General features: G+C 35.2%; 1 protein-coding gene across 1 annotated transcript in view; it reads right to left on the bottom strand.

Moving 5' to 3' along the window:
- Positions 1-13,179, bottom strand: part of Pcdh11x (protocadherin 11 X-linked) — a 584,720-nt gene that overhangs the window by 79,312 nt on the left and 492,229 nt on the right. Inside the window, exon 6 of the mRNA XM_036174137.1 lies at positions 8,159-8,182. Coding sequence (XP_036030030.1) covers positions 8,159-8,182 — 24 coding nt within the window. The remainder of the gene's footprint in view (positions 1-8,158; positions 8,183-13,179) is intronic.

The following is a 13,179-nucleotide window of genomic DNA, read 5'->3' as shown; positions in this document are numbered from 1 at the left end:
GCTACAGAGTGATATTTGGGACAGGCTCCAAAGATACACAGAGAAACTCTGTCTCAAAGCATACAACAACAACAAAAAAAGACAAAAACAAACAAAAACAAAAAACAACAAAAAAGAACAGCATAACTGACATGAAATCTTAGAGGTATTTCCTCTGGCTGAGAACACAGAAGTTGTGATCTAGAGGAGCTAACAAACAAACAAACAAAAATTCCTCAAGCCAAAGCCAACCTTAGTGTCGCACATGTGGTACTTGTTTTGTCAGCATGGATAGGCAGGGTCATGGAGAAAAGATAAAAAAAAATAAATAAAACTTAGCACCATTTGCTTAATAAAGTACTGGCAAACTCCAAGAGCACATCAAAACAATTATCCACCATGATCAAATAGGCTTCATCCCAGGGATGCAAGGGTGGTTCAACATACAAAAGTCCGTCAATATTATATATATATTGAAGAACCTGACATTAATCGCATACCTATGAACATATAATTTTTGACAAAGAAACCAAAACTGTAGAATGGAAAAAAAGAAACCATCTTCAACAAATCGTGCTGGCATAACTGGATGTCAACATGTAGAAGGCTGCAAATTGACCCATATCTGTCACCACGCACAAAACTTAAGTCAAAGTGGATCAAAGACCTCATCATAAATCCAGTTACTCTGAACCTCATAGAGAAGAAAGTAGGAAGTAGGCTTGAACACATGGGCACTGGAGATCACTTCCTAAATATAACACCAGTAGCACAGACACAGAGAGAAATAATTAATCAACGGGACCTCTTGAAACTGAGAAGCTTTTGTAGAGCAAAGGACACAGACAACAAGACAAAGCGACAGCCTACAGAATGGGAAAAGATCTTCACCAACCCCACATCTGACAGAGGGCTGATGTCCAGAATATAAAGAGCTCAAGAAATTAGACATCAAAATGCCCAACAGTCCAATTAAGGAATGGGCTATAGAGCTAAACAGAATTCTCAACAGACAGAGTTCAAATGGATGAAACACATTTAAGGAATTTCTCAACATCCCTAATCATCAGGAAAATGTAAATCAAAATGACTTTGAGATACTATCTTACACCCTTTAGAATGGCTAAGATCCAAAACACCAAAGAAAGTTTATGATGGAGAGGATGTGGAGCAAGAGGAACACTCCTCCATTGTTAGTGGGAATGTAAGCTTGTACAGCCACTTTGCAAATCAACATGGCACTTTCTTAGAAAATTGGGAATCAATCTCCCCCAAGACCCATCTATACCACTCTTGGGCATATACCCAAGGAATGCTCAATCATACTATAAGGGCACATGCTCAGCTCTGTTCATATCAGCATTGTTTGTAATAGCCAGAACCTGGAAACAACCTAGATGCCCTTCAACTGAAAAATGGATAAATAAAATGTGGTTCATATACACAATGGAGTACTATTCACCAGAGAAAAACAATGACATCATGAGGTTTGCAGGCAAATGGATGGACCTAGAAAAAAAAAATCATCCTGAGTGAGGTAACCTAGACTCAGAAAGACAAACATGGTATGTACTCACTCATAGGTGGATACTAGATGTAAAGCAAAGGATGACTAGACTGCTACTCACAACTACAGGGAGGCTACCTAGTAAAGAGGACCCTAAGAAAGACACAGGGATCACTCAATGACAGAGAAATGGATGATATCTACATGAGAAGACTGGACTTGAGGTGGGGGATAATGAAGGGCAAGGGTCAAGGGAAAGAGAGCTTAAGGGAGCAGGAGATCCCAGCTGGATCAACAACAGAGCAGAGATCAAGAACATGGAAACAGAGACCATGGTAAATGAAGACCCCATGGGAATAGGAAGAAGCAAAGTGCTAGAGAGGTCCCCAGAAATCCACAAAGATACTTCCACAATAGACTACTGGCAATGGTTGAGAGAAAGCCCAAACTGACTTACTCTGGTGATCAGATGGCCAAACACCCTAACTGTCATGGTAGAACTCTCATTCAATAACTGATGGAAGCAGATGCAGCGATCTATGACCAGGCCCCAGGTGGAGCTCCAGGAGTCCAATGGGTGAGAAAGAAGAGGGATTCTATGAGCATGAATTGTTGAGACCATTATTAGAAAAAGCACAGGTAGAAACAGCCAAACTAGTGAAAACACATGAACTATGAACCAATAGCTGAGGAGGCCCCAACTGGATCAAGCCCTCTGGATAAGTGAGACAGTTGATTAGCTTGAACTGTTTGGGAGGCCCCCAGGAACCAGGACCAGGACCTGTCCTTAGTGCATGAGCTGGCTGTCTGGTGCCTGGGGCCTATGCAGGGACGCTTTGCTTATCCTGGGTGAAGGGAGGAGGGGACTTGACCTGCCTTGACTGAATCTACCAGTCTGAGTTGAATCCCCAAGAGAATCCTTGCCCTGGAGGAGATGGAAATGGGGGTGGGTTGGGAGGATGGCAGGGCGGGGGAGGACGGGGGGGTATTCACGGATGATATATAAAATAAATTAAATTATAAAATAAATTTTAAAAAACAGTGTGTGCCAATCCCAAACTCAAAGTATATCCTTTAGTCTATTAGAACAATGCAAAACTAATTTAGTGTCTGTTAGCCACAAATGTCTATTCTAACACAAAATATGACTGATTGAAATAGAAAAGTTTCCATTCATAAATCACATACCTGCAATATGTACTGTGAGAGAGAATGGAAACATCTCCCATTTATAGTTTTTAAATTAGTTATGTGTTAGGACGGTAACATTTAGGATACATTTTGTTAAATATTTTACAAAATTAACTTTGCCTATTTCTTTTTACTTTCTTTGTGAGACAGGGTTTCTCTGTGTAACAGCTCTGGCTGTCCTAGAATTTGCTTTGTAGACAAGGGTGGCCTCAAACTCACAGAGATCTGCCTGCTTCTGTCTTTTAAGTGCTGGGATTACAGGCATGCACCACTGCTACCCAGGTCTTTTAACTTTAAAATTACAACCACTAACCAATTTAAAATAGCTCTCATTATATTTCCATATGACTATGTTGAGAAAATATATAACAGTATATAATCTAAATTTCAATACTCTTTGGCTACAGGTCTTCAATCAAAACTTAACTGCTGTGGGATGTCTTTCCGTATGTTGTGACTATGTGTTGCTCTGATTGGTTAAAAAATAAAGCTGTTTGGCCAATGGTAAGGCAGAATAAGGTTAGGCGGGATATTCTAACTGAAGATGAGAAAAAGAAGGGTGGAGCCGGGACAGACACCAGCTGCCACCCAAGGAGGAACAAGATGCCAGCAGACTGGTAATGCCACAGCCACATGGCAACATATAGAGTAATAGAAATGGGTTGAGTTAAGTTATAAGAACTAGTTAACAATAGGCCTGACCAACAGGCCATATAATTTGCAATTAATATCTAGCCTCTGAGTGATTATGGGACCACAGTGCTAGGAGAAACATGGGACTGCAGGGCTGGGTGAGACCGGAGAAACTCAAAGCTATAATTTACCTGGACAAAGTTCCTTATTTATTATTAATTTCTTGGGTTTTTGTGTGTATGCTTTTTAGTGATTTAAACACTTTAGAGGCATATTTAGAACTTTCACAATGTTTATGACTCATTTAAATTGTGCTATTATGTAGATGTCAATTAGTAATGCTACTTATTTCATTTAAATCCATGTTTTTAAAAGTTAAAGATACAAATTCAAACTATGAAGTTTGAATAAAACATTTTCTTTTAACTGGATATATTCAATGCCCCACTAAAAGTTTTATCACAATAAGAATAGTAAAGAATTACAAATACCTTAGACTTTAATACATGAAAAGTCTCCAAAATGAACTTAGTTTTCTTCTCTAGTCTATTTTTGTATGTTAAATTGTCTCAAATATGCTTTGATTTTCTTTTGTTATAAAAACCATTAAAAAGCAACAAATTTTATTAGAAGACACATTTTTTCTAGCTCTTGGTTAATATGTAATATAAAATGAATATGGCAGAATTATCTTGTCATTATATTACCTGAGTTAAACTATACTAGATAAAAATACCAAAATCCTAATGCTTTATTTTTCCCCTATTTTTTTATTATACTTGTGTTTTAATTTTACATATCAGCTATGGGTTCCCCTGTCCTCCCCCCTCCTGCCCCCAACCCAACCTTCCCCCGATCCCCTCCCCTCCATTCCCATCTCCTTCAGGGCCAAGACTCCCCTGGGGATTCATTTAAACTTGGTGGATTCAGTAGAGGCAGGTCCAGTCCCCTCCTTCCAGGCTGAGCAAAGTGTCCCTGTGTAAGTCCCAGGTTCCAAACAGCCAGCTCATGCACTAAGGACAGGTCCAGGTCCCACAGCCTGGATGCCTCCTAAACAGTCAAAGCCACTCAACTCTCTCACTTATCCAGAGGGCCTGATCCAGCTGGGGGCTCCACAGCCTTTGGCTCACAATTCATGTGCTTCCATTTGTCTGGCCTTTCGTCCCCGTGCTTTTTCCAATCTTGGTCTCAACAATTCATGCTCCCACAGTCCCTCCTCCTTCTCGACAACTGGACACCTGGAGCTCCACCTGGGGCCTGGCTGAGGTTGTCTGCATCCACTTCCATCAGTCACTAAATGAGAGTGTCAGCCTGACCGTCAGGGTGTTCAGGGCCATCTGATCATCAGACTAGGTCAGATCAGGCTTTCTCTGGACCACTGCCAACAGTCTACAGAGGATGCATCACTGTGGACCTCAGGGGACCTCTCCAGCACTCTGCCCACTCCTGTTCTCATGTGGTCCTCATTCATCATGGTCTACCATTCCTTGTTCTCCCTTTCTGTTCCTGATCCAGCTGGGATCTCCTGCTCCCCCAAGCCTCCCTTCCTTCAAACCTTGCCCTTCATTTCTCCCACTCTCATCCAGTTTGGTCATGTAGATCTCATCCATTTCTCTCTCATTGGGTGATTCCTGGATCTTTCCTAGGGTCCCGTTTTCTAGGTAGCCTCCATGGAGTTGTGTAGCAGTCTAGTTATCTATCTTTGTTTTATATCTAGTATCTTCGATGAGTGAGTGCATACCCTGTTTGTCCTTCTAAGTCTGGGTTACCTCATTCAGGATGATTTTTTCTAGATCCATCCATTTGCCTGCAAACCTCATGATGTCATTGTTTTTCTCTGGTGAATAGTACTCCATTGTGTATATGTACCATATTTTCTTTATCCATTATTCAGTTGAAGGGCATCTAGGTTGTTTCCATGTTCTGGCTGTTACAAACAATGCTGATATGAACATAGCTGAGCAAATGCCCTTGTGGTATGATTGAGCATTCCTTGGGTATATGCCCAAGAGTGCTACAGCTGGGTCATGGTATGTACTCACTCATAGGAGGATACTAGATGTAAAACAAGATGACTAGACTGCTACACATCCTAATGCTTTATAAAACTTAATTCCTTCTGCAAATATTTTTCTATGACAATTTATGTCGACTGTTTGTAACCAAAAACAAAGCTGCTAAACTTCAGTTGATTTGGTCTGTAGTATGATAATATAGGGAGATTCTAAATTAGATAGAAGAGATTAATTATATGTCCCATATTATAAATTAGTAACTTAAAAATTACGCACACAAATTTGCATCAATGCCTTCCTATGAAAAAGGGATACTCTATGAAAAGACATGCCTACCCTTCATAGAGATGAATTATATTTTGTGTTTATACAGTCATAGCAATGAAGTATTTAATAAGTGAGCCAATTCAGGTGGCAGAGAGAAAATTAATTTCCTTGTCACTCCTAAATTCAATTTGTAATTTCCTCATATTCTTGTTGTTTAATAAGAGTCATTGACTCAAATTTAGCATTTTATATGAGAAATAATTACAGATTCGTCTTGGATGATATATAAGAAACACTTCAGCAATGATTGAGACCCAAAATATGTAGGTTATCTGCAGGAACAACACAAAAATGTACCAAAGACCATCTAAAATAATTTATTACTACAGACAGCAAAAATTGGCTACACTTAATCAAACCAGATGACATTCTATTATTTTACAAACAAGAATAAAAGATACTGTGGCTTTTGAATGTAGTATGTAGTTAAGTTCAACTATATAATGAACACACTAAATATACAACATTTATTCAGACAAAATTTGAAGAATTAATTTAGTTGCAGCTAATGCTCAGTAGTGAACTGACAAAAGTCTTAAAATTCTAAGTATTGGTATTGTCACATGCAGGATTGAAATTTTGAATTTTATGACTTTAAGTCCTACATTATTCAACTTTAGGTTGCCTTAGTTTCTATCTCATAAAAATAAACACCAGGAAGTGTGGCAAGAATGGCAAATGCTTGCTGTACAAAATACACAATTGATTACATATACAAATACTAAATAATGTCAAGTTTTATGTATTTTAACAATATTATTATATTTCAGGGACATATGTTTACTACAACCTTTAAAATTAAGAAAATTAATCTGGGGAATCTATTTAGTTGGTTGAGTTCTTGTCTAGTATACATATAGCAATGGTTTCATTCTTTAGCACTACATAAATAAGGTGTTGTAGTATATGCCTGAACTCTCAGCACCTTCAGAAGTTTAAGGTAATACTCAGGTATATATTATGTTCAAGGCCAGCCTGAGCTATGAGGGAAAGAAGGCAAGAGAGGAAAAGAAAAGGAGACAGAAGGGAAGAAAGGAAAAAAGCAAAGAAAGGAAACAGATAAACATAGGTTCTCTAATGTTAAATGACTTTACTGAGTATACTCATCTAGTCAGGCATAATACTGTCAGTGGAATCCATGTGGTCCTGACTTATATTCAAATTCTCATTCCACTATACATCTGTGTAGAGTTTATCAAGACACATTGCTGAGTAAAATAAGTCAGGCACAGAAAGACAATTGTCACATATTTTCATATGCATAAAATAATATCTTATTGCAGAAAAGGAAACAAAGATTCTGGACATGAGGTTGGTTGTAAGATAAGGGTTTTCCTTTTGAGTTTTTCAAGATAGGGTGCTGTGGATATTGCTCTGTATAAATAAAATGCTGTTTGGCCAGTGGCCAGGCAGGAAGTATAGGTGGGATAAGAGAGGAGAGAATTCTGGGAAGTGGAAGGCTGGGGAAGGAGGGACCCTACCAGCCACCACCATAACAGAAAAAGACATAAGGTACTGGAAGCCACGGGCCACGTGGCAAAGTATAAATTAATAGAAATGGGTTAATTTAAGATAGAAGAAGTAGATAACAAGAAGCCTGCCATGGCCATACAGTTTGTAAGTAATATAAGTCTCTGTGTGCTTACTTGGTTGGGTCTGAGTGACTGTGGGACTGGTGGGTGAGAGAGATTTGTCCTGACAATGGGCCAGGCAGGAAAACTAACTACAATAGGGTTTCTGTTTGCTCAAAATATCAGTGCATTATTGATTACAGTTTTAAAATTTTTAAGAGCAAAATAAATTATAGGTTTTAGATCACAGGAAAACCATTTTCAAATATGAAATGAAAATGAGCATAAATATATGTGAGGCATTCAGAGTATCCAATACTATTTTTAAATTCTATGAACAAAATTAAAATTATATATCTTTTAACTGGTTGCTTAAATTTCATGTTTAAAAATGTTGGCTGTTTCTTATTCTTATCTTAGTGCAGCTTCATAAATAATCTATATAATGAATATTGATAAAAGTATACCTTACATACATTTACAAGCATGGAAAATTAGACTATTTTGTTAATCATGTGTATAACATGAAAGATTTATAGGCCAATTTAGAAAAGAAATGTTGAAAGATAAAATTCTATCTTTTATATTCACTTAAATATTGAAATATTCACCTGGTCAGAGAAAGAAAGGAATAATTAAATCCATAGGTAATCTGAAACAACTATTATAAGTCAAATAAATGACTACATGACTATATTAATTTTGTTACATAAAAATTGATAAAAAGAAATTGGAAAAAATCATTAAAAAAGTCAACATAACAGACTTAAGTAATATTCTTTTAGATATCAGTTCATTTTTCTTATCTGAAGCAAGCAGTTAAAATTATAAGGGTTTATGAGAAATGAATAAAAAATTCATAAAACAAATACAAACAATTCATTTTGAAATGAAACATGCATTTTAGTGAAGTTTTGTATTTGTCTCTACTGTACCTTTCTTTAGTCCAGGAATGAAAGCTAAAAAGAGATGTGTATAAAGTTAAACAATATATATTTTCTCTTCTTCCCAACATATTATATATTATAATATATAAATTATATTATATTACATTATATTCTCAACTTCATTCACAGAAAGTATGTTAATATAAACAAGGTTTAAATCCATTAATTTTGTCTTCTGTAGTTTGCATTATTGGGATGTAACTAAACCTATTTGATATGTTACACTTTCAGCAAGCAATTATTGCTCCTTTAGCTAATGGCTATGTACTTTTACCCAGTTTTTAGGAGCTCAATATTTTGTGTGAAATCAGTATACTTCTAACTTCATTGATTGTGAAACAAAAATACAGTAAACCGGGGTTAGGGATTTAGCTCAGTGGTAGAGCACTTGCTTAGCAAGTGCGAGGCCCTGGGTTCGGTCCTCAGCTCCAGAAAGAAAAATAAATAAAATAAAAAAATTTAAAAAATGCAGTAAACTAATAAAATGTCAATTGCATTTATATACCCTCCTACTAGAAACATAGCATGCAAAAAGCAGTATGTTTTATCTAGAGTGTTCTGTATCCAAATTCTGGTGATGAAAATAAAGATAACTGCCAAAACTCAATAGACACTAGCATGACAGTGGTTCAGTAGAATTGTTATTACACTTTTAAAATTTTTTCCAATAGCGGTTTTTATAACTAAACATACACTTTATTTCACGCAATTAGAAGTTGGCAATTCAAGTACATTATAATCATATTCTAGATAAACACAGGGATTAATTTTTAATTACTTTTCTTTCAAAGATACTGTAACATCATGTTCAAGAACAAGTAATCAAGACTAAATTTAAACTAAATAATTTATACTAATAAAATATTAGGTTTCTATCAATCTGTATGAATGACTATCCAATTTATTATTTGTGAAAAATTTAAATCTACACTAAAACTTACTTATTTATCACTTCTGTGTTTTAATATATATTTTAAAATGTTCATGAATGGATAAAAGCTTAAAATACAAGCAGAATGAAATTGCATAAAACATACTTCAACTAAAATTGAGGTAGTTTAAAATGAGACATTAAATTATAAGAGAGTAATAGTAGGTCAAAAACAAATGAAAAATGCACATGAAAATATGAAAGTGGTATTTTCATACAATCACATGAATTAATAAAAGAAGATTGGTGGCTTTTTTCAGTGTCATTGGTATATTACAGCACATTCATTTTCCCTAACAAAGTGTTTCATTAAGAAGTAATGCAATTTCTTGAGTTCTTTATATATTCTGGATATCAGCCCTCTGTCAGCCTGGAAGGAAGGGACTGGACCTGCCTGTACTGAATCCACCATGTTTAAATGAGTCCCAGGGGACATGGGAATGGAGGGGAGGGGATGGGGGAAGGGTGGGGGGGGGGGCAGGAGCAGGGAGGATGGGAAACCAATGGCTGATGTGTGAAGTTGAAACACAAATATAATAATAAAAAAAATTTGAAAAAGAAGTAATGCAATTTAATGGTAACACACTGAAGAAGAAAAGAAATGTTTCTTTTGAATGATACTTAGCATAAGATTAATATTTAGTCATACACATTTTTGAAAATCATCTACATTGTTGTAAATTATATATATGTGTGTGTGTGTGTGTGTATGTGTGTGTGTGTGTGTGTGTGTGTGTGTGTTTGTATGTGTGTGTGTGTGTTACTAGACAGAGTTTCTCTATGTAACAGCTCTGGATTTCCTGGAACTGACTTTGTAAACCAAGCTGGCCTCAAACTCACTGAGATCCATCTGCCTCTGCCTCCTGAGTGCTTGTTTTAGATTGTTTAGTATAAAGATAAACATGATACTTTTCCTCTGAGATGTTATAGTTTACATGATTAATGGATAAAAAAATTTCCTAATGAATGTAATTAAATGAAATATTTATCAACAATTTTGTATACAGCATTATTTATTTATAATGTAAATATAATTTTAAATAATAGTGAAGATGGATATATTTATTAATATAAATTTGGTTTAAGAAATTATTTGAATGTAGCAGGTTGTGATTTTCTTTCCTTTTTCCGTTTTGTGGTGACTGTGCATGTGTGTTCCCAGCACAAATGGGCTACATCACGTGAGATGGTTGCAGGACAACTTGCAGAAGTAAGGTCTCTCCTTCCACAAGGAGAGTGGGTTCTGGGAATGTAACTGAAGTTTGGTTCCAAGCTTACTTTCCATAGCAAGTCCTCTCACTAACTTTTTTACATTGATTTTAACAATAAGACTGTTTTCAAATTGTGAAGTGTTTTATAATTCAGGTATAATTTTTACTTATACAAATGTAACAATAATATAAAATTGTAGGATGATATACATGATTAGTTTGACTGCACTGAACTTGTGATGAGACTCATGGCCTTGTACATACTATGGAATACCTAGACTACATACGACCATGTAGTTATTCTAATCCTTTATAATTGAAGTTTTAAAATTTATTTTTGAATGCATGCTTTAAATAAATACTTCCTAAATGCAACAATTGAAATACATAGACTTTCTGCAATTCAAAATTAAGGGAACACATATTTTAAGGTAGAAAATGGAACTCCTAATTAAATTATATAAATATTAATAGTTTATCATAAGAATAATATCACAACATGGTATATTACACTATGCACATGTATTGTCATAATCCTAGTACAAATAGCTACATTTTCTATATGCAATAGAATAGCCTGAAACAAAATGCAGCTACTACTATATCCTTCTAGATATGAGTCTTCTGTTGAGGAAGGTCATTTTCATCAATGTGTTCTAAAGTTTTAGGTTGTCTGTGGAGCATTGTGGGAGGAAGTAGATCTTGATCTAGTAAACCTGATAACACAAATCATTGTAAAGGTCCATTTAGTGACATATGGCAAAACAAAATTGCTCCCATATGCTATATATCAAAAGAAAACCTTAACCAGCTAACAGTTGTCATCACAGAATGGGCAAGGTGTACACAAATACTAGTCAGTTTATCAATTAATAATTTCTGAATACTTCAATAAAGTAATCACAGATGGGGCTGTTCTAGAATGTAAAAGTTTTAGTACAGAAAAAGATAACTTTAAAGGAGGCAGTTTTAAAACAAATACCATAAAATCTCTTTGGAAATAAATTAAAATTTAATGAATTTTTATATAAATAATTGACCATGTTTGATGATAGAGTTAATTGAAACATAATATTTAAACAAGTGTTTATTACCATTTATAGCATTATATGTTATCCTTAAAACATTACATTTAAAAATTTAGAATAATTTCTAATATAGAGGAAAAGTAAATGAATCAGTATGTATGCAAGGTTAAACCTATGGCATATTCTCAATTTTTATGAGCTAACGTTTGAAAACAAGTTGTTCATTTATTTTTCTTCTGACAAGCCTCTTAGAGGTGAGTACTGAAGGTCACATAATGTAGCATAAAAACTGTGAAAAAAAGTTGTAGACTTAAAGACTTGAATGCTGAATTAATATATTAATTATCTAGTTATCTTTGAAAATGCTAATTTTAAAAATGGTAAAAAATTTTCCCTAAAGATTTAATTCTTCTTGACATATAGTTCAAATCACCCCTGTATCTTTTATATTGATTTCATGACTAACAACTTTTCTAGAGTACAAGTACTTCAAACAAGAAGCAACGGGGATCAAATCAGATTTTCTGTTCAAATTGTATGAAAGGTTAAGACTACAAACACAAATACTGGAAGAAGGTCATTCATATAAGGAGCATCTATTTATTGTGAAAGAAATGTTGAAAATACATGTACTTCATCCCTTTTAAACTGTAAGTTTCTCTGTATTTGTTTTCCATAAATGTTAGATGCATATGGCCTCAAAGAAGCACTCATTTCAAGACTGCAAACAGATGAATTCAGTGTTTTCCTTTAATTATGAAAACACTAAAAACTTTTAATTCACTTCATGAAATAACTAACCACTATTACCCACATTATCAAAATTTTGATTGACCATACCTATGCTATAGCATACTATCAAATGTCTGTAGATCAAATCTATATACAGAAATTCCTAAGATTAACTCATTTCCTCATTTCTCACATCTTGCTTCTCTCCCAGATATCTTCTGCACTTTCTGCTCTTTTATTGAGGAAAACTCTTTCAACAGCTGTGGCAGAAGCACTTTAAAAGAACTTGTTATATAATGTTTACACACTTCAGAAATCCAAAAGATAAATCATAAAATAGAGTAAAAATGAATGTATAGCTCAAAGATCAGGGTCCATAGAAATTTCTAAGTTTATCATGTGAACAATACAAATGCATGTTATGTTATTATACTACACAAATTTTACTATTTATACATTCAATATTTAATAGAAATATCTGATGTAATATGAAAGAGAACTAGGAATAGATTACTGCTTAAGATTGTATCAAGGGATTGTATTACCCTGCTCAGCATCCTTAGCACATATAAAGAAATAAGTTTAGAACAAACAAATTGACTTTTCCAAAACTCAAACAACAATATAGAGTGGAATTAGAATTTGAATGCATGTCTTTGGTGTCAAAGAAACCATTTGCTCTGGAAAGCTATCTTATGCTGGTCATCTTCTATAACCAGGCATGTCTTTCAGCAGTGATACTGGGACACCATCCCAGACACAAAACCTTCAATTTATAATCTGTTCTGCCTCCATGGTATGCTTGGGTAATGGTGGTGCATAATTTCTGGAGTGGCCAAGCAACGACAGCTCTAACTTGAGACTCATGCCATGAGAGAGTGAGCCCAAGCCTGAGACAGCCTTGATGGCCAGGAACTAAAGGCTGGACAGCACAGAGACACAGAAGCAAATAGGACTGGTGTGGTAATTTGGATGTAATTGAACCCATAAGCTCATAGGGAATCACACTATTGAGAGATGTGGCTTTTTTGGAGTAGATGGGCATGATTGGAGGAAGTATGTCACTGTGGAGGTAGGCTTTGAGGTCTCATATGTGCTCATTGTACC

This window comes from Onychomys torridus, chromosome X (assembly GCF_903995425.1).
Source record: "Onychomys torridus chromosome X, mOncTor1.1, whole genome shotgun sequence".
In the NCBI taxonomy this organism is placed as follows: domain Eukaryota; kingdom Metazoa; phylum Chordata; class Mammalia; order Rodentia; family Cricetidae; genus Onychomys; species Onychomys torridus.
This window is presented reverse-complemented; position numbering and strand designations above follow the sequence as displayed.